The sequence below is a fragment of the Oculina patagonica genome, chromosome 9 (genome assembly GCF_052425735.1).
Source record: "Oculina patagonica isolate OP01 chromosome 9, crgOcupat, whole genome shotgun sequence".
In the NCBI taxonomy this organism is placed as follows: Eukaryota; Metazoa; Cnidaria; class Anthozoa; order Scleractinia; family Oculinidae; genus Oculina; species Oculina patagonica.
The window spans coordinates 17,140,966-17,162,907 of record NC_135766.1 but is presented as its reverse complement, the minus strand read 5'-3'; the positions used below and the strand labels follow the sequence as shown (position 1 = coordinate 17,162,907).

Here is a 21,942-nt window from a genome sequence, read left to right as displayed (position 1 = left end):
AAATACCTTGAATTTCCAGCCATAAAAAAATCTATCTTTTACATCTCCTTGCCATTTTAAGATCTTATTGCCATCTTTTATATCTTATTGCCATTTTAAGCCTATTGACATGTATAAACATATCTCAATGCAAACAAGTGTACAAGCAAGCGAAGTAATCTCTACATTTACAACTATTGTTTGTTTCTGTTTTTGCAATAAATAAAATTTCTACAGTGAGAATCCTTTTAGTTTGATTTTTTATCCTCAGCCTCTTTTTTCTTCTGTTCTTTTATCTGTCCTCTCTTTACCACTATTAGCATTTTCCCTGCTGTCCACAACCACAGAACCTAAAAATTAACAGCATTGTGTGTCACAGCATAGCCAAGAGTAGAATAAGTGTTTTTTTTTTTAATAGGGAGGGGGGGGCACCGCGCATTTGATCTAAAATGGTTCAATAACCGACACCCTCGAAACAATGACACTATACAGATTACTTTTCACCCAAAAAAGAAACATGATCTAACTTTGATTTTTCTCTGTGCCACCCAAGAATCTAAGCCAAGAATTTATCAAGACATTAATCCAGAAGTAATTCAACAATGGTGGCCTTCAGTACTTTAAAGCCCAAAATGAAAGACAATTATTGTAGCCATATTCCCATTAAAACAAAACTAATAACAAAATTCTCGAATGTGATTGGTTATAAGCAAGCCACAATTTGCAGCGATTGATGGTTCATTTAAACACTTACAGTCAAAATAAAGCAGTTGAAAAGTATTGGTCCTGAATACACTACAGTAATAAATAGACCAGATGAATCAAAATACTGTTCTCTGGAAAACATCCTGCAAAAAAATATCAATAAAAACTAGTTTAGGTGAGAAACTTTGCAATGATCTACTGATCCATCTCTGATCCATTTCCAGTCTCCATTCTTCTCCAAATTATGTTTTAGACCTTCCCACCCCCCTCAGAAGTTTTAATCATCCCCCACAAGGATGGTCTGGATATTTTCTGGAACCACACAATGTACAGTGTTCAGTGCCAATGAGAGGAATTATTTAGAAACGTAATGAGATCACAAACTCTTACTAAGAAAAAGGTACATTCCTGAGACCACGACAACCATTCTTTAATTTAATGGATGAACAGTAACTTACGTTTTGCGAGCCCAGTTAATACATGCAGACCTGCTCCCAATTTTATACACGCTTTTGAATATGTCCAGATCATCAATGCATACATATTGTGGTTGACAATTTTTAATTATCATTGTTATTCTACTTATTTTAATAGTCTTATTTTTTTATTGTGATAAATATTGCGTTTAATTTTTTTTAAAAAAAAAACCTTTGCATTTGATGTGTTATGATTGTCTTTTCTTTTTATTTTCCGGCTATGATTAAAAAGCTGGACTATATCCTTACCTCCAATATTTTGCTCCTAAAACATTAAGTTGCTCTGAGGCAAATGCCAGCCCCACTGAAATAGAACAAATAAATTAATCTTCTCATAACTGGCCCATAAAATAAAATAAAATTACTGGTCACTGCAATGCAATTAAATTACACCAAAATAAATGTTATGATAAACTTGCTCTATGAATATACAGTCAACTCCCGCATTGCTGTGCCGCCTTCTCGAGTCCATTCTTTGTTCGCAGCTGGAAATCGAGCCTAGTCTTGCTGACACCTCGCTATTACAGAGACCCCCTTATTAAGGACAGGAGATGAGTGAAGTCTCAGTGAATAAGAACTACTGAAAATAACTCCCGTTTTGTACAATGTACTCATTTGCCTGCATGCACGACATTTGTTGCAGAGGATACAAAGTTTGTCTATTGTTGTTAACAACATTTTGCACTCCCGACAAATGCTTCCCAGTTTGTGCAGCACAGAAACAAAACATTTGTTTTGAATTTGTGTCCTGCTCATTTGCTCACCCAAGAAACACCACGAGTAACAAATAATTTGTGTGTCCATAACAATGTCTCTTGGTTTCCCACAGCCTAAAGTGAACCTTTTAAATCAAGTCTTTGAGCTTTCTTCAAAATTTTTTCAAAGAAATTTTGTCCTTTTTCCCATGGTGGAAATAATTGAGCGAAATCGAACTTCATCAATCCTTAAACAACATGATTTGGTTTGACTGGGTTTCAAGATTCCAGCACAATCAGATGAATTCTCACAAAACAATTGAAGCAATCAAACATGATCAAACAATTGATTAGGTTTGATGGCTCGGTGATTGTTAAAGATGTTTAACAACTGTGCCTAGATCACAATGTATTAAAATGGAGTTCATAAAATGGAACTACAGTGAAGTGAGATTAATTTTCTAGTGACTGTTGAACTTAATTAGTAGTTGTTCATACATGCTACTTAGACACTGTGGAAATGTCTGGTACATTTTTAATGACTTTAAGTTTGCTCAACTGGGTTTGATGATAAGGCTTAAGAATCAAACTCTCCCACTAAATTATCCAATCGAACGTTGGGTAATGGAGCCCAATCGAACACCAATTATTCGATTGAGTTCGGTAATTGAACATAATCTCACAATAAAATTTGCTCAATCAAACAAAATTGAATGTTCGATTACCAAACAGTTGACAATCAAACAAAATTGGATGTTCAATTACTGAACAGTCGACAATCAAACTCAATCGAATGTTCGATTGCCGAACTCCTGTTTGTTTATATTGCAGACATTTTGTTCGATGTATTGCTCCCCTCAGATAAGTCCTGCGTGATTTACTTATCAAGAGATGGATTCCGAACAAAATCGAATTGAATTGAGTTTGATTGTGTCCAATTACGTTTGATTGGTTTGATTACCGAACCCAATCGAGCGATTGGTGTTCGATTGGGTTCGATTGATTTTTGGTTCGAATTTGTTTGATTGGATACGCCGGGAATTGTATGGTTTGATAGTGTTTGATTACAGACAATAATCGCATCAATTGATTGTGTACCCAACTGTTTGCTTAAATTCAACTGGGTTTAGTTGGACCGTTCGATTACTGAACGGTTCTAATACTGCAGTTTGGCCGGGTATTGGCCCCCAAACGAAAATTTAGTAAAGATGTCCTCTGTCTATATATTGTTCTGTTTGTTATTTAATAATATACAATGTAGCTGGTATATTGAAATAATCATACTTACATAACAACAAAAATAAAACCACTTGGAAGTTTGTGTATTTTCTTGTGCTGAGTACACACAGAAACGTCGCAGCATGAAATATTATCAGAGCTATTAACCAATGTTCGCTCCAGTCAACCTGACATGGATAAAAACAAAATATGGCGAAGATAAATTCCTACTCTTTTAAAAACTTCCGAAAGAGAGTCCACTTTAAAAATAGTAGCATACTTACTGCTTTAAAAAATTCCCACATGCTATCAATTTGCTTAGTGGAAATCCATTCATTTCCGCGTGGATAAAACGACTTTTTCATCGTGAAATTCGGAGTGTACAAAAGAAACAAGATTTCTGTCAGGCGTTCTAGGCGTACATAAAAGATGAGTAAGACTGGACATAGCTACCGTATTACCGCTGGCTGTAACTTGAGCCTGCAAGCAAGGAATCCAAAATGGCGGACAAAGCTGCAAAAACTTTTATATTTACATATCAAAGAGAACAGATGACCCGAAGACACCTCAATTGTCTAGGGCACTTTAGGTAATTTATTTCTTCGCCTTCTAACAATCGGTAAGTGACAGTCAAACGATTTACTTGCAAGTTGATTTGCATTCATTATAAATTCAAAGTATGTTTGTTTTATTAACGTCAAGCTCTTTTAATCCCCCGCTGCTGTCGTGAAACTCATTTCAATATTGTTGCCGCGATCAGTCTTCTGTTGCCAAGTAATGTCTCATTTGCCTCCTGTGCGATCGAACTTTCCAGCGCCATGAATTCTTAGAGATCGAAACAGATAAGGATGAAGAATCCGTCGTTTTTGCTTTGCGATATTGAGGAAACTTGATGCTTCTTAGTTTAACTTGCTTGTTGTGCCATGATTAATCTTATCTTAACCGCTCGTAAGTAACACAAAACTGTGGCGGAAACGCTTGTTGCGAAGAAGTGATGTTTCTTCTTGGTTGTCAAGTCCTTTGCTTGTTGTCAGTTTTTCTAGTGGTTAAAAGTAGTGACCTTTCAGGTAGGTGGCGCGTTAGTTTGTCATTTTTTGTACTTTAGATTTTATTGCAGTTGATCAACATGATCAAAGCGTGATCGATTGATTGGATACCTGAAAAGCTTTATCAGTAAGGCAAAAATATCGTGCTATTCAGCAAACGCAAATCGGCGACAGACGATTAAAAACTTGCCAGGGTATGTCTTCATACCTTCGTCTTTTAAGGTTAGATCAATCCAGCTACTAAAACCTTAATGTACATCATGTTGATATATATTGATATATATTTCATTCTTGTAATTTAAAATCAAACAAGATGGGCGCTTTTACTTTTCACCTCGGATGTTGTGAAGTGATTAATTTAAACAAGATCACATGTTTTATTTTTCATGGAAATACGTTTACGAGTTTAATTTACTACATCTAAAGATTTTATTTTGCATTACATCCCTACTTTTTTCATGTCTGTTAAATGATAAACATTGACTTTGAAATAATGTGCTCAGTTTATGAATTTGAGTCCACTCAAACAACTTCCATTTACTATACCACAATTAAAAAGGACAGGTGTTTCACAATTATAATTTGGATAGGAGGAAAATAACAATGTTAAATAACAATACAAAGGTTATGTGTACAATTTGAATTTGATGATCACAATTTTTTTTTTTTACAATGCAGTTTTGTGTTATTTTTGATATGATTGCACTTGAAAGGTTTATAGAATGCTTTTATGCTAGAAATTTTAACTTGTTCTTGGCTGAATTATTTGCCCAGGGTCTCTGAAGGTAAACTTTGTTTCTAAGAGTAGCGCTTTCAAACAAATAACAGGACAAGAGCTAGAAACAAAACATGGACTGCTTATTTAGTTCAAATTTTTTTATGTCAAAATTAAATTTGTGTTCAAAATTACGTTATCTGTATTAAGTTATGTTATGTATATCTTGGAAGTTCGATTTGCTTAATAATAAGCTCGCCCACCTCTTTTACTCCTGTTCCGGCACCTCTCGAAAAAAAAAATCTTAAGTATGAAACAAGGTCCCTGGGGAATTAACAATACTTTTATGGCATGTGCATTAATACTTAATTGTCAGAAGGAGTTCTTTCCAAGACTGTAGCTTGCATATAATCACTAAGTTGTTGTTTTTCTGTGGTTTAAATTGTTACATGATTTTCTTGACAGATACAGAGAAGAACACAGTTGCTTTGTTATTTCAAGATGTCTCTCTTTCTGACTGGAATTCTGGAAACAAAACTGCTCTTCTTCAGAAGATCACCTTGGATGCCCTTAATGTGGTTTGTGCTAATAACCCAAGCAGATGTGCATTAAATTTCTGGAATGACTCAAGGTACTGTTAAGAAACAATCTTGTTTCCTGAGCTGGTGCATTTTTGCTCAGTGGTGGCCAAACGCTCAATGGCTCTGTGCGAATCAAAAACCAGGACTCAAACCTAGACCGTTTGGTCTGGAATCTCAGGGATGCAAATAACAGTCGGTCATCAGATATTGGCCAACCAAAATTTGCTCATGACGAAATCCCAAGTGTGGTCAGAGACGATGTCCGGTCCATTTTTTGATAGTAATGTCCGACCACAATATTTATGTCCAACCAAGATGTTGTCTTAGTAGGACATATGTCCTTTCAAGTGCAAAAAATTATTTGCAGCCCTTAATCCAGTGTGCTAACCATTAGGCCACTGCCCTTCCCATTTTGTATGGGAGGCATGGTGGCCTAACAGGTAGCACGCTGGACTCCGAATCAAGCGGTCCAGGTTCGAGCCCTGGCCAGGGTCATTTTTTTGTGTTCTTGGGTGAGACACTTTACTTTTCTAGTGCCCAAGGCTGTGCTCTAAGAAAAATTACAAGGAGCCCAAAGGTTCCAAACTATGAGATCCAGGGTGCCCAGCATAAAGCTTGTATGAAAGAAATAAGATTATCTGGTCGCCCAAAGACAAAAGTTTGTCGCCTGAGGCACCCGGGCACCCTTAGAGCACAGCCCTGGTGCCTCTCTTTACCCAGGTGTATAAATGGCTACAATGTGACCACCCCATTAAAACAACCACAATTTTATAGCCCAGTGGTCATATTAATGTCAGGGTGTGTTAACCTCTGGGAGACTTTAAATTTCCTTTCAATTGTTCTTTTAAGTGGCAATGGGTGTTTGCTTGACAAAACTAACAGCCATGCTTGGGAATTACTTATTAAAAGTCATAAAACAGCAAGCTTGTATACACAAAAACTGTATGCTGGTGTTTTATAACAAACTTAAGTATTACAACAACTGAGCTATTGTTGCTGAGCTAACAATATTTTTCTAACAAGGTTCCATACATGTGCATACATTCATTTGTCTGACCCATAGGTTTTGTGAAACTTGTTCTGAAACACAGTGTCCATGTTAGAGGTGCCCTTACTAAAGAGGTTAAGGGTATGACATCATTTGAAAGGGCTCTGAATATTTATGCCACAAAGTACCAAAACACAGTTGTGTTTTGTTCTGTTTTACTAAGAAAATGTATACCACTGGGGGTTCTTGCTGAGACACTGGGAGGTGTCCCCAGGGGGGGTACTTGCAGTATACATGACGGGGAGGTCCGACGTATTTTTTTCGGTTGAAAATTTACACCCTCTGTATTTTTTTGGGTCAAGAGATCTGTCATATATTTTTTTAGTCTGAAAGTATGTTTTATTGAATAAATCAGTATAGAGGTGCTAGGTCTTGTACTTTTTTGGGGAAGAAATTTTGATGTCAGGTATTTTTTTGGGTGTAAAATTTCAGGCTCATGTATTTTTTTGGGTTCGCAATATGAAGGTCCGTCGGACCCCCCCGCCCCCCCTGTCATGTATACTGCAAGTACCCCCCTTGGGGAGGTGTCTGTATTGTAGAAGTGTCTGGCACAGTAAGAGGTTCAACAGTAATATTTTTAAATATTTATGACACTACACTACAGCTGTATTTAATTACTAGACAAGTGTAGTGGACTGCAGAGGAAGTGGTCTGGGTTCAAGTTCTGGCCAGGGTCACGGTCATTCTCATCTCCAGAGCTGCTTGTTTCTCTTAGCCAGCTGAGCCTGTGCATGAGAAACAAGTGCCTCTAGGGATACATGATTTGCTTGGCTAGATTTTAACAAAGGGAACTTTAAAATGTAGGTAATCAGATCAACTATTTTAAAATCTTATGTAACAAAGGGATTTTAAAACAGTTCATTTGATTGGCTTTTTTAAGGTTAAAGTTTAGCCAATCAAATTATGTGTCCCCAGAGCAGATTGTTTCTCGTGTGCAGTCTTTGCCAGAGCTCTAAGTGGGACAAGTGGCTCTGGGGAAGAGAATGGGGCACTGTGTTCTTGGATAATACAGTACTCACAGAAAGCACTCCAACCAGGCACTGTCGGGGAAACCTGACGAAATGTTAAGAGTAATCTTGAATGGACTTCAAACATTCCATCTTACTGTAGGAAGAGTAGCAATACTCCAAGTTACTCCATTTACGGAAACTAGAACACTTTTCGAGATATTGTATGGGTCATATGTATTAACAACGTGATTCTGATCTTCAGGAAATTTGAAATCAAACATGTAGTTGTAGTTGAGGCTCCAAAACAAGAAGGTAAAGATGTCCAGGTGAAGCTGTTTGTCTCTCTGCCGGATGGAAGTGACATTCGCAAAGACAGCCACAGCGTTATTCCAGGGTCAATACTCCAGGAGATTCTACAGGCTCACAAGCATAACATAACAGGTGTTGTTGGTGCTGAAATCAAGTCTATCAACACGAAAAGTGACTCGGAGGAGAACAGCAAGGATAACAAAATGAACTACATCATGATACCAATAAGCTTTACAGTGCTGATTGTCTTGTGTTTTGTGGCATGCTGCCTTCACTGTGCCAGGTGGGTCATAATAATTAGTTTATTGACTATTCCCGTGTTATGATTTTATTTAATCATTTGAGGTTCATTTGTGCATCATTTTCTAGTCAATTTATTAAAGGCATCATTTGAGGCAATCCACTGACCCGCCTTCCGAGGTCCGTTAGAAGCTCGTTTGAGACAGGCCAATTGTCCAACGCACTGTGAGCCGTACTCGCAAATATGCCTCACAATTCCTCGAATTATATGTCCTTGTAGTTGAAATTCAGCACAAGTTTATTTATTCTTCATTTTAATCTTACTGTCGAGTTCACCAAAAAAAATTACGCCGACTAAGAAATGAATGAGCCCAACGTTGAGGAAGTGATTGCTGGAAGAAGATCTTTCACCAGTAAATAGAAGTCATGTTGCATCATCCTTGCATGTTTCATCCGTTCGGGAAGCCCTTTGTTTGAAAGTGTTCTGAAAGTTTTATGCTCGTTGATTGATATTTGGAAGATTTTTCAACCAAATGCCTTCATTCTTACCAGTAGGACTTTCATGTATTTTTATACTAAAAAGTCCGCACTAAACACTCTATAATACAGACTTTCTAACTGGAAAGATAAGCGCTCGCGGCTGTCTCTCACCCCATTAAGCGACGAAGGGTGTCTTGAGAATTGAGAAAAAACAAAAACAAAAACCAAAGGTTAGCTGGCCAATCACAATTGGCCCAGACAATGAAAAACATGTAGCTGACACGAAACGCGGGAAAACCTGTGCGAGCGAGTCACGATTGGTTTTGGTTTTACTTCTAATTGGCTAAGAAAGTGGCGCGAGATTTAGCAACGCAAAACCAAAGCAAATGCCAATTACTGTCGACACTGAACTAAAAAGCGCTCTATATCACTATTGATCGTAACTCTAATTGGGCATACATTTATCTCTTTCCACAGTAAAAGAAGACAAAAAGCAATTGATGTTGAGCGGAGAAAGCAAACGTTAAGAAAACTACGCGGAAACAGCTCAAATCCTTCTGCAGCAGATAGCAATGAAAGACATGTACCAACACAAAACACTGCAAGCGGAAATGTGTCCGCAATAACAGTTATACACGAAGAAGATACGAGGAAGAAACGGAGGAAAAAGCACAAAACAGAAGAGTCTTATCATAACAACGAACAACAAGAACAGATAGAAAATGACGAGAGTCGTGACTTGGCACGAAAACGGAAAAAGAAAACGAAACAGAGCAAGCATCAGAGATTAGAAGAACATTCAACATTGGCGCCTGCTGTACATGGTGGTCAGTGGGAAGAAGGTGAAAGGGAAAGAGTCCCAACACCAATGCCAGTACACCGCGGGCTCAGCACGAATACAGATCCGGGGAAAAGCTTCGAAGAGGAGCCACGCGAACGAAAACATAAAAGAAAGAAGAAATATAAGAAAACACACAGTCAACTCAGGGAATATGATGAAGGTTTTGACGAAGGAAGCGAGACACGGCAGACAGGGAATTCAGAAGATTCGCTCTTAAAAAGCTTGCCCCGTCCGCGGCAACTGGCTCCGCTGCAGGAGAGAAGCTCTCTCTCTCCTACCATCCAGCTGTAATAGGGAGCTTTAGCAAACCACGACGGCAACGAGAACGAGAACGTCACCAAACAAAAGGTTTAATGAGCATAATTAAAGCCCTGGTACATTTCTTGGACGTTCTCTGCAGAACAACAACGTCAAATGACCAAGTTCTGCGTATTTTAAAGAGCGTGAACGACGCCGGCTAAATTTTCGAATTTCTATTTGATGATAAACGCTTTCTGACATATTTAGTTCCAGCTTGTTCCTAAACGAACAGATACACTGAATACATTTGGATAATAGCGAGATTCTCAAGTAAAATATATATTCATCTTGCACCAGGCGTTGTCCTCGGCGTCGGCGTCGTTGTTGCTAAAGCTCCCTCTCCTTCGAAGACGTTATTTTGATCATTGCGCACGGATTTCTGCACTAATCAAAAGCGAGGGTGCACTGGCGAGATATCGACCCTGGGTCTTGCCAGTTGGGATTGAGGCCCATACAGAAAAAGACGATGGTCGATATTCTTTCAGGACGCCCTAGACAAGCTTGGTTAATTATTCGAGACCTTTAGATTCACGTTTACTGCTGACTGCAAACTGTGGTTTAAGATTCGGCATTTTGGAGTAAGAGGTTGTGACAGTTTCTTCATTTTGATTGAAGCAAATCGAAACAACATAACCCTGGAGAATATTTCCCAATGTGGCTGTTGTTGAGTTTCATCGATGCTTTTAGCGTTGTTTTCAGTAGACGGCGAAAATTTAGAATTCGAATGTAATATCGTCAAATAGCGGATTTATTACAACTGATGTCGATTTATACCATTATTATTCCACTATTACGCCATTTTACCATATTAGGACAATCGACCGCACAAATATGAGCCGGTACGGAAAGCGGAGCAATAAAATGGCCGGACTAAACGATTCCAAACTTTGACTTCTCCTTCAGGCTTGTGGAATAATAAATCATTTATTCGGTGGTTAAACATTAATACGCGCGGACATTTTGCTAATTGCTTGTATTTTTCTTCGGCCTAACGTGGCGCAAACAACTACGCAACTCGCCCAATATCTGCGCGTATTACATGTTACATGTATATATTTTGTAAAGTGTAAAGACAGATAAATGTACAGACATACGAAAAAAAACATCTTTCCATGCAATATCTATAGTATTTTAACAAATGAGGTGAAAGAACTATGGATTGTCGTTCATCGTATAAATTTTTTTAAAAGCAATGTAGCAGTCTTCAGTGCATTTGAAAAGCCTATTCGTTATACTTCAAACAACAAGCATCATTATTTTGCACTTGACCCGAAGAAGAACTGAACCTTAAAGGATTTCTTCAGTTTAAATTATTTACGATGTAGCAACAATATAAAAAATGTTCCAAGAATTAAACAAAACATATTTCACAAATGTTCATTAGCGTGCTATATATAGTGCTCTGACTGACTTTTTCCCAGTCGTCTCGCGTAAGTAAGAAAAGACTAGGGCGAGTCAGGCGGAGTAGGAATGTAACGAAAGGAGTAACGTTGTTGGAGTAAGCGTGGTGTAACTGATAATCATGGACAAATTAATTAAATGAAAAGAGATTGTTGGTCCCATCACCGAGAGCCTAGGTACTGATTTCAAATTAAGATAAAATTCTGTGATTGACGGTTAGCTTTCACTCCGGCTTGCTTGGAGCACTACAGTTGAATCCCGATAACTCGAACTCCCGCTAACTCGAACCTTTTTCGATTCCCCTTCAGGTCATTTTCTTACTAATTTTACCCTCGATAACTCGAACTCCCGATATTTCGAACCTGTTTCGATTTCCCTTGAAGGTTCGAGTTATCGGGATTCAACTGTACTACAATATATTGTATAATAATTTACATTAATATCATAGCAACAAGGACTACCGTAATGATTCGATTTAGCGCCCGGGGCGCTTATTTACTTTTGGCACCTCGAGGGAGGGCGCTTATTCGAGACAGGGCGCTTATCTGGGGCAGGGCGCTTATTTAATTTTTTTGAGAAACAACCAAATGTATCTAACAATTACAGGAACTGTGACAGTTAGAAATTGTTAAAAGTTCAGTTACTTTAAAAATAATTGTTCATTTTAACAGTAAATATATACATGAACTGTACGGTGAACGGTCAGGAGTTTATCTAGTTGACTTCAGTGACTTCAGTAGGGGCAGTTATCCACAATCGGGGCACTTATTAGAATAGGGGTGCTTATAAGAATGGGGGCGCTAATAAGAATGGGGGCGCTTATTGGAATAGGGGCGCTTATTTACAAAAACACATTCGAAGGGGGGCGCTTATTCGGAAGGGGGCGCTTATTGGAAGGAGGGCGCTAAATCGAATCATTACGGGGTTCTGACTTGAGTCCCGAGCTCGAGTCCTGAGCTCAAGTCCTGGTTCGGGTCCTAGCTCGAGTCCTGGCATTGACTTTATAGGTTCTTATACGGAAAGACGTCGCGTGCCATTAAAACTCCTTCTTGTTCGTTATGTTTGGAATAATGGCTTATCTACTCAACCTTTACACTATACACCAACATGTTCACTGCCACTTTAGTTTAAAGTGTCCCTCAAATTGTTTTTTGTTTTTTCATTTTTATACATAAAATTTTCGTGTAAACAAGTAGACTCTCTTTCTCGTCTTGCCAAATTTTAATCCATTACGGACGTTTGAAGTCATAGCTTTTTAAATTGTTATTTCCGAGAATTTACGGCTGCCATTAATGGATCTTGTTCCAAGGCTATGGAAAATCAAATGAAGACTTGTTCTTCCCGCAATTTCAACTACTGATTGTTGTTATAAATTCAACCCGTGAGGTATTCTTGAGCCTTTGACGTCACTTTCTCTGGAGCTCTGATTGTATCTTTGAATGACTATCAACAGAATACAGCGGACGTAGTTTCCATTGAATAGGCCAACAATGTTCTACCTCAAATTTAGGCGGCAATAAATGGACAGGGTATGTTGGGCTAAACTGTAGAATACCGGGCCACTAATTTGCATCCCATTGAATTTGAATGGTTCCTTTTGTTTCTACTATGCTACGTTCTTAAAGCGTTCAGAGATATGTAAATAAGTGGCCCGGTATTGTAAAATCGCTCCGTAAGTTGTAAACATTAATGCGTCCATTTTACAGGATGCATCATAAAAAAGCTTGCGAGTTTTTTGGGGGTGGCCATGGGTGAAGGAAATGTTACCTCCTGGAGCACTAAGCTTAACCAAAGGATAAACAGGAATGTTCCTGTTTTTCTAACTATCTATCTTGTTTACACGTTTGATGCCAATATCCAGGTCTTCTTGGAAAAAAGGAAAATGACATCTGATTGGCCGAGGATGCAGATTTCAAAGTATGTGTATAGACATAAGCCAGACAAAAGGGATTGCGCGTTAAGAGCACGCAACATGTACATACATTGATTTTTTTTCTCATGGCAATCCCAACATTATTTTACGAAAAGAGGTATACTTCCTTTTTGACAGAATTATTGAAATCATCGAAGAAGAACCATTATGATTGTTGTTCCTTAGCTGTGCGTCCGTTTAGATTTGTCCTATTTCCTTATAACGTCACGTGACGAAACTAATAACTTGGGTACGTACTACGTAATTCCACGGCTAGCTACTTGCGTTGCCACTCAAATTACCTCCTTGACTTTGTTCAACCTTAAATATAAAGCCACGCGAGCTAAAAGCACGCATTCTCATCTCTTGTTCGTCCATCGTTTAAATCTTGAAGGAATTAAAATTTCTGATCATGACAATGTTTTGAGATACAGTCGAACCCCTTTTAAGCGGCCATCCTTGAGTAAAAGGTAAGTGATGGCTTAATACGGGTTCGTAAGAAACTAAGGCGTACGTGTTAGAAACATCACTTTACTGCCAGGAAATTAAAAGGTCAGCAACGGAATCACATCAAGACGATTATAAGCGTGTGTTTGAATGATTTTATCAGTCGTCACTTTAAAATTCGGACTTTGATCTGGTTGTTGAAAACAAGGCCAAAGGTAGAAACAATAGTCGAATCATCGGTGGGATGGCCGGTAGCCGCGGCCGCTTTATATAGGTGGCTGCTAAACAAAGGTTTTTATTTACAGTATTATACTGCAAATACTTTCTGGACTTTCGCAGCTGGCCGCTTAATAGAGGGTGGCCGCTTAATGTGTGGCCGCTTAATAGGGGTTCGACTGTATTTGTTGCAACTTGCGGAATTTCCGGGAACATTGGCCAAACAAACAGGATTAATAACAATACCAGGGCGGACGATCAAGAATCTGCTGAGGGCGTAGTAAAGAAACGGAAATGAATGACATATGAAGATATATACTGAAAGAGCCTTTGATCACCAGTCACTTAGTCAGTTCACTGATTGAGGTTCGTGGGACAAACGGTGATCCAGCAAAGACGACTTTTGCGAGTCGACAGCATTCAACGTTGTACCGGCAAGCTGCAATACGCTGAACATGGACGGTGAGTAATTCAAATGCGCACAGTGTTGTTAAGTGTTTTTGTTTCAAATGCTCTGAATTACGGTGAAGGTCCATTGCACATTCTCTGTGCTAGGCCTGCCTTGAGCATTCGGCTTGTTGCATGTATCATGAGTGTTGAGTCAGTGTTAATATACTGTTGTTAGCAAAGGAGAAACAAACTTGAGAGCATGTATAAAAGGCTGTCTGAATCTAATTTGCAGACTTTTCCCTAAAATTCTAACTTATTTTTCTTGGCCCTTTATCTTCTAGTACGTATTTCTGAGAAAGTATTTGAACGTCGTTAGAATGTACATGCAATTTCTTTGTATCTTCTTATAGTGTGAAATATTTTTACATCTTTTTGATACTTGTCTCAGGGGGTCGATGCCAATTGGGGCTTTGCCCTGTTTCTGCCTCCTCTCGCATGGTTTTTTTGTTTCTTTTCTTTTTTCTTGAAATCAATTTTTTTCTCGCAAATGTAAATTTGTGCGACAAATAAAACAAACTAAACTAAAAGAAGCCCTGGCAATTACAAGAGGCGAAATAATTTTCATTTTTGAATTTAGGAGAACTCAAAGTGACTTTAGCGATATATAGCGGTCGACGTGATCCTGTTTGGACGATTCATTCTCGTCATAAGAGCTATAAGGGAATCAAAGATCATCTGCACAATGCCAGAGCCAGTGGCACCACCTACCGCCACGAACACATGCCTTCCACTCTTGGGTACAAAGGCTTCCTAGTGCATCACCCAGGAGATGAGCAAGCAGAATTGATTGTGGACCGAGAGACGGTGGCGCTGCAAGAACTTCTGCTCGACACCATGCCAGGAGGGTTGATCTCAGATGTCTTGCGCCAGAAGATTGTGCAGGCGATCCACTCAGGAGCTGTCTCGGCAAATGTGCCTAGCGGGAGCCAACCTGCTTCAAGCGGTGATATTTCGCAGACTCCCAGCAAAAGAGATGAAGCTGTTGGGAAGATACAACATTATGCACCTAAACTTAACCTGGCAAGGTGGAACAACGAGGAATTAATCCGTTACAATAACAACTGCTACAACTATGGAAACGACAAAATCACCAACAGCTTTGCACAGCCTGGTGAAGCCAGTGGCCATCCTATCGGGTCTTTGACTCCAGAAGACGTGCTTCTCAGCGCCGAAAGTGACGGTTTACAGAAGATGAATGTGGCTCCAACTGATCCTGTCCCCGAAGCACCGCAACAGCCCAACTGCCTAGTTTCACTCGCTGTTGCCGAAGGTTAGGAAATAATCAATCGTTTTTCCCAATATTTTTTTTTATATAAAAATGCCCGACCTCATCTTTCCAGGAGTCTTGTAATTTCTTAGGGCAGGATAACCTCATCATCATCATCATCATCATCATCATCATCATCATCACATCCTTTATTTAAACACGATCAGATTTTAAGCACCATGCTTGTGGGGTCGTGTGTACTAATATAAAACTAATATTACTGCAGTATATATTAATATGTTACATTGGATCATAATTAATATAAAAATAAAGAACAACCTCGCACGCATAAGACTTCAACGCGCAAAATCTAAGTCAATCCTTCTGTGTCCACATCTTCAAATCCTTGATCAGCTCCAGAAATTTCGACATGTTAAGTTCCCTGGTCATTGAGTTTTCGTTGTAATTTTTTTCGCCTTCATGTCCTTGTCTTTAGGTGTAGACTACCATTGGTATCGCTTAGATGACAATGGACTCTGGTCTCATAAGCCTGGAGGGACCTCTGCTACAAATCTTGATGGGAAAGGAAATTTGATATCCGATCCAAGAAAGGCTGCTAACAATCCGTATGGTATCGATTACAAGTTTGTTTCTTTTATGAAGATTTTTACAAATATAATAGAATAGGCCCAAACTGAGCATTAGCTCCTTTGATTCGGAAGAACGTTTCACTGAAGTGGAATATTAGCTAGTGTTCTACTTTCAAGGAAGGCTTGGTTTTCTAACGTCGATGTTAATGTGTTCAACTTTTTGTAGGCCTAGTATATGATTCTTATTGTCTTTTTTACGCTTAATAATGTAAATGGTTAATGTGTTCAAGTTTTTAAGCCTAGCTTATTACATGGACATGGTCTTGTGTTTTGCGATTTATTTCCAACAGTTTCACGTGGAAATAACAATTACTCCAGTCTAGATCTGTAGCTGAGATGTTGTAAAAGCACAGGCTACTGTGCGCAAAAATTGTCTCATTAAATAAATAAAAAATCCCGTAGGGAGATTCATTCAAATAAATGATACTGTTTTCATGTGTCTCTAAGACCTCTAACCATTCAAGACAAAAATAGTTCTCTTGTTGGCATGTTACGTACAGATAATGGAAGGTCATTCCAATAATAGCATCCAATAGCAGTGGGGCAAAATTTCCTTATATTTATTCCGAAGAAATCGGAAAGTATGTGCAAACCATGGAAAGTCAGTGCAAGTGAAATTGCTTGGTGGATGTATCAGACTGTTTACCTTTATACATTGATAAACGCTGACAGTATAATTAGGGTGACATTGGGCAATGCAAAAAAAAAATTGAATCAAAAAATGAAAAGACCAGTTTACTAAACCCAGAAATGTTGTGTTATACACAAAATGGCAGAGTGTGGTTTGAACAGGAGTTGCTGATCGATTGTTTGTTTTAATTGAAACTATAATAATAAATGTCGAATAACAAAGTGTTTTGAGGAACATTTAAGAATAAAAATCAGTGATAGAAAAATTGAACGACGTTTCAAATTAAAGACTCTATGTCATCATTATCAAGTTAAATTACATGACAAAATTGATGATATAAAGGGAGATTAGTAAGGAAATATCTATTAAAATATTCAATTTTAATGTGAAGAGTTGAGCGGCCTTCACACGACAAACTACTGGCCAACTCGTGTTGGCAAACTCAAGTTGGTGTGTGTGAACGACGCAACAAGGGAAAACAAGTTGGCCAACTGTTGGTGACAAAATAGAACTTGTCTCTATTCTCACCAACAGTTTGCCAACTTGTTTGCCAACTGTTGTTGTGTCGTTCACACACACCAACCTGAGTTTGCCAACATGAGTTTGCCAACTTTAGTTTCAGTAGTTTGTCGTGTGAAGACCGCTTTACGCACGGACGGAGTCTTAAGTCAGTTTTGCTTTTATGTTCCTGATGTAAAGTATCTCGTAAATCAAACATCGCAGCTTTGTGAGGCATTTCTTAAGAACGATAAACTGGTCTTGTATATCGAATACATGTAGCTTGTGGTCTCCTTTCAAGACCTGACCGATCGCAGCTTTATTTTTAGTTGTTTAGATGTTTACTTTTGATTTCCATAGCTACACAAAAATCTAAGCAAGGGAGAGCTCCCATGAGTTTCACTGCAGTATACAATTAGACAGCCCATGACAAACTCCTATGTAACAGACCCAGTGGAACCCGACCCAGTGGATTATTTTCTCCTACCCAGTGAAAATTTAGTCTCCCCGGTACCCAGCGAATATTTTGATTTTACCCGCCTATTTTTGTGTTTCCCTAGTGACTGTGCGTTGTGACTCATGTCGAATAAACCTACTTTAGAAAGGAGCCCAAATAAGCCGACCCAGTGGGAAATTGGCCAACCCAGTGACTTATTTCAGATTCCACTGGGTCTGTTTCAGAGGGGTGTCATGACTAGACCCCTACTAGAACAGGATCGATTGCAAATTACTTTATGCAGGGGACAAGTCCCTTAAGGTATGCATAAACACTTTAAGAGCTTCGTCTCTGAAACAGGTTCCTTTATTTATGTTTTGAGAGTTCAAGACCGCTTTTCGTGTTTTCGTAGATTCTATCGTCCACTCACTAGAATTCGAATATTCAGAAATTCACCCCAAAATCTAACCAATATCCTAGTCACATTTTACTATTTGCGGTAATACACTCCGTAAAATCTAAAATCTTAATTAGTTTTTTATTTTTTATTTTTAAGATCTTCGTCTTACCTCAGCACCAGAGCAATAGCTGTCAGCTATTGTTCTTGTGCTGAGGTAAGTCGAAACATCTTACATTAAAATTTTAGTTTTTACGGAGCAGGGAAATAGCTTCTGACCTACACTGACAGCCTGAAGTTGTAGTAAGCGGAAGTGCCATATCAATAACAATTTTCTGGGAATCGAAGCAAGATTACTCATTTATTTAACATGTACAAGCTGGCTGACATATTCCAAAATACATACAATTACTAGTTACAATTTATCTAAGACCACAATTAATTGCTAAGACCTGGGTAGACAATAGAATAATTTAAACGTAAGGCTTCTGCCCACTAACCATTCTCACAACGAAACATCTGTTCCTTGTTATTAGTTTCCTAGAAAAACAGAAATAAGACAAACATCACAATATCGTACATTGTTCAAGCTTCTCGCCAAATGCTATCAACTCGTCCACACTGTAATTCTGCCTCTCAGGAAAGTGTCAGTTAATCTGCCAGTGAAAGACCATAGCCCTTACACATTTCGCTGAATCTGAATTCATGAAAGGGCTCGCATCATGGTACAAGTCGTAGCCCGATGGGCAGGATTCAACGCACCTGAAAACATCTTAATTGTCATAGTCTATAAGATTCGAACTTTGGTCGGACACCGTACCTCACCGATTTCGCTGAAATTTGGCATGCAGTCTTGTTTTAGGGTCCTAACTACCAAATGCATATTAAAAAGTTTCAATTCTTTTTATTTTGGGAAATATCGAGAAGGCCGATTTGAAGCGTCCGTGACGGCTCGCCAACATGGCGGATCGAAGGTGTTCTTGTTACTTCGACACTGAACCTGCCGTCACAGTTTCTCGATCATACTTGCATAGTTATAAAGAACTATCTTTCTTCTTTCTATATATCAAAATAGATTCGGCAAATGTTGAGTTTGGATGATCAACGGCCAAGAAGTTCGAAGGTATGTTAACGATGTTTTGAACAGTCTCAAATTTACTACAAAATGAAAGGCTAATAACTCCACTGTTATCTCGATTTAGAACTAGCCATTTACCATGAACAAATCTTGTTCATTGGTGAATTGATTCCATTAATAAAAAAATTGGGGAAATGTAACCGTTAAGAATAAAAAATTATGGAACCTCTAGTAAATTGGCCATTTCAGCGCCATTTCAGCGGTTTAGCTCATTTAACAGCAAATAATCGGGAGAAACATGAAAGGGTTATAGTCGTTTATAATAAGCAGTTTTCAGGTATTCTTTGCTTATCTTAAACAAATACATAATCTTTTCCAAAGATATGGCGATTTTTGAGCGTACGATCGTTTCTCCAAATTTTTATGTCGGCAACTTTATTTTATTTGTTGTCGAGATTATACGCTGTTGTTATTCAATATTCGTTTCACAAGAACTTCTGTTGCTCGCATTTCCCAAATCACTGTTTAAGAAATTGCCCATTCCGTAACAGGGTCATTCTTACTTTTTCTTTAAAAATTACTAGGAAAGCAAGAATGTCATAGAACGGTTTTATACTAGTGAAAATACCTGTCAGACATTACTTAAACTGTTTGTGTTATCTGGCTGTTTTCACAAATATGCAAATTAAGGAATTCTTTAAGTGCCTATCTTTAACTATTTCACGCTTAAAGATTCCTCTAAATCTTTTCGCCTACCTTTTGGCCAAACGAAGTTTTGTGTCTCCAGGCAGAATGCTCGTTATCAGCAATGAAAGTCGAAGAGATACAGAAGCTCGAGTAAAATTCTAACTGCTGTGAAATGAACATCGTTTGAGCTTGACGTGTATTTATAGATTGCGCTCGAGCTCCGTTAATTAAGTTTATTCATTTGGCGATCAGATAAAAATCAATGAATGATCAGAGTTATTTCTAAGTCCATTTCTAAGCACGAGAAACACGGAAGTTTGTTTCAGAAGCATTTATGCATAGAAATACCGGTTTATTTTTGAGCGGTAAATCTGCATTTATAATAGCTGGGAGTTTGGGGTGTTTTTTGGTGTTGTTTTTTTTTTTGAGGGGGCTCGGGGGGGGGGGAGGGGAGGGGGTGTGGAAGTGGTGCCTTCGTATCCTCTTTTGTTCTTTTACACAGTGGCCTGAATTTGGAACAGTTCGGGGAATGGATTATCAATTACTCTTCGTTATGCCATGTCACCCCTTAATGTGGGAGCGCCGCGCCTCAATTCACGATAAAAAATTTATGGCCGCCCGGTCCATTTATGTAGTTCTCCGCCAGGTCTCTCAATAGGCAGGTTACGAGCCTAGTGGCCCATCAGGCCGGAGCTCATACCGGTTTCCGCAACGTGAAGCGACAACGAGTATTTTTACTCCACCCGGATGGGATGCTATTCCATCGCAGGGTTACCTCCCTTCCCGAAAAGCTAAAGATTGACTGGTAATCATTTTTACACCTGGGTTAGGAAAGGGATCGACTCTGGGAGTTGAGAGGCTTTCCAAAGAACTTAACGCATTGCCCCCCAAAAGCTCTATCCAGGACTGTTTGGTCCAGAGTCCAGCGCAGTGACCATTATTAGGCCATCACGCTCCCCAACCGTGTAAGAAAGTGCAAAAATCTGCTTGGGGTAAGCCCTGGGGTTGTACAGTTTGGTACAAAATGTGGGCTTTTAAATGTGGTAGGTCTTATATCCGTGGTTGGGGTGCGGTGGCTTAAAGCGAAATTAAAAAACTTCTTGTTTTCTGAAAAACGTTTTCATAAACTGATTTGAATTACATTAATGAATTAAAGGGACAGTGTCACCAAGATTTAATAAAATTTAAAACTCTCAAGACGGTAACCTGGTAGGAAAAAAGTGGCCTTAAACTTTGACAGTTGACTTGGAAGAAATATATGGGCCTTGAATTGGGAGGGCTTATGAGAGAAAAGGATAAAAAGGGGAATTTCACAGAATCTGCTCAACAGCGTACTCTCGAATTTATCTGCCCACTGTCTATTTCTCTCTCCAGGTTTTGGTAAGGCCAGACCGCTATGAGTGGATTTACAATTCATATTAACACTTTTTTGAGATTTTTAAATCCCGGTTCGGGCTTTGAATTGTGGGGATATTGCGTTGAGTTCTTCGGAAAGCCTCTGTAATATCATACCGTATTTACTCGAATAAGCGCCGCCCCCGAATAAGCGCCGCCCTCGAATAAGCGCCGCATTTCGGACAAAAAAGTTAATAAGCGCCGCCCCCGGCGCCGCAGTCCCGATGCGGCGCTTATTCAAGGAAATCTGTTTAACTAGAAACAGAACTACAAAGCAACTCTTAAACAAACTTGGATATTTCTTTCCATCAAAAGCGACGTTCTGCAGTTCAAAGTGCTTGTTTTACCGCTCAGTTTTTCTATTGAACATTCTTCAGTACAATCTTCAGCAAGAGACGACTTTTGGCAATCAGGGGACCCTATTTTAATAAATGTAAAGGATTAGATTATTTGTGGCGTCAAACTTTTTAATAAGCGCCGCCCTCAAATAAGCGCCGCCCTCGAATAAGCGCCGCACTGGAGGCGTAAAAAATTTAATAAGCACCGCGGCGCTTATTCGAGTAATTACGGTAGTCCCTTTCTACACCTAGGTCGGCGATAAGGACATACGTGATGTAAGTCATGACGCATCACGAAAGGTGTCCTTATGGAGAGGTTCGACTTTAATAAAAAAAAAAGTCCGAGATAACAAAAACAGCCAAGTTCTCACCTGCTTTTTTTTTGTAAAAATCTGGACGAAAAACATTTGTATCTTTTAACTTGCCCTAAAAGGAATTGATTCGAAATTCATTTCAAATCAATGAGGAAAATGTGTTAGCTTCACTGTTATTATGTTGTTCTTGCCGCGAGTAAGCCACGCCTTCTTCGCACACGATAATTACTGATGACACAAACGTAAAGTCATGTTCATTTCAAAATCAGCTCGCATTATGCTTATTAACAGATGAGCTCTTT

General features: G+C 38.8%; 4 protein-coding genes across 5 annotated transcripts in view; 3 read left to right on the top strand and 1 right to left on the bottom strand.

Moving 5' to 3' along the window:
* LOC144664987 (uncharacterized) overlaps positions 1-25 on the top strand; it is an 11,266-nt gene extending 11,241 nt beyond the window's left edge. The window contains exon 9 of the mRNA XM_078526178.1: positions 20-25. Within this exon, the coding sequence (XP_078382304.1) occupies positions 20-25 (6 nt within the window). The remainder of the gene's footprint in view (positions 1-19) is intronic.
* LOC144666053 (transmembrane protein 18-like) lies at positions 24-3,470 on the bottom strand. The gene is made up of 5 exons (XM_078527407.1): positions 3,358-3,470; positions 3,144-3,261; positions 1,410-1,464; positions 734-827; positions 24-329 (listed from the first exon to the last, which is right to left on the bottom strand). The coding sequence occupies exons 1-5, from the start codon at positions 3,436-3,438 to the stop codon at positions 228-230; spliced, it is 450 nt and encodes a 149-aa protein (XP_078383533.1). The 5' UTR covers positions 3,439-3,470; the 3' UTR covers positions 24-227.
* Positions 3,471-3,566: 96 nt separating this feature from the next.
* Positions 3,567-10,957, top strand: LOC144666048 (uncharacterized). 2 transcript variants are annotated; one of them, XM_078527402.1, is made up of 4 exons: positions 3,567-4,140; positions 5,300-5,465; positions 7,676-8,005; positions 8,920-10,957. In XM_078527402.1, the coding sequence occupies exons 1-4, from the start codon at positions 4,068-4,070 to the stop codon at positions 9,572-9,574; spliced, it is 1,224 nt and encodes a 407-aa protein (XP_078383528.1). In that variant the 5' UTR covers positions 3,567-4,067; the 3' UTR covers positions 9,575-10,957. The 2 variants fall into 2 exon arrangements, with proteins under 2 accessions (XP_078383528.1, XP_078383529.1); XM_078527403.1 differs by having other exon boundaries at positions 3,567-5,465.
* Positions 10,958-13,776: 2,819 nt separating this feature from the next.
* Positions 13,777-16,287, top strand: LOC144666049 (uncharacterized). Its single transcript, XM_078527404.1, has 3 exons — positions 13,777-14,021; positions 14,587-15,279; positions 15,713-16,287. The coding sequence occupies exons 1-3, from the start codon at positions 14,015-14,017 to the stop codon at positions 15,901-15,903; spliced, it is 891 nt and encodes a 296-aa protein (XP_078383530.1). The 5' UTR covers positions 13,777-14,014; the 3' UTR covers positions 15,904-16,287.
* Positions 16,288-21,942: the final 5,655 nt, after the last annotated feature.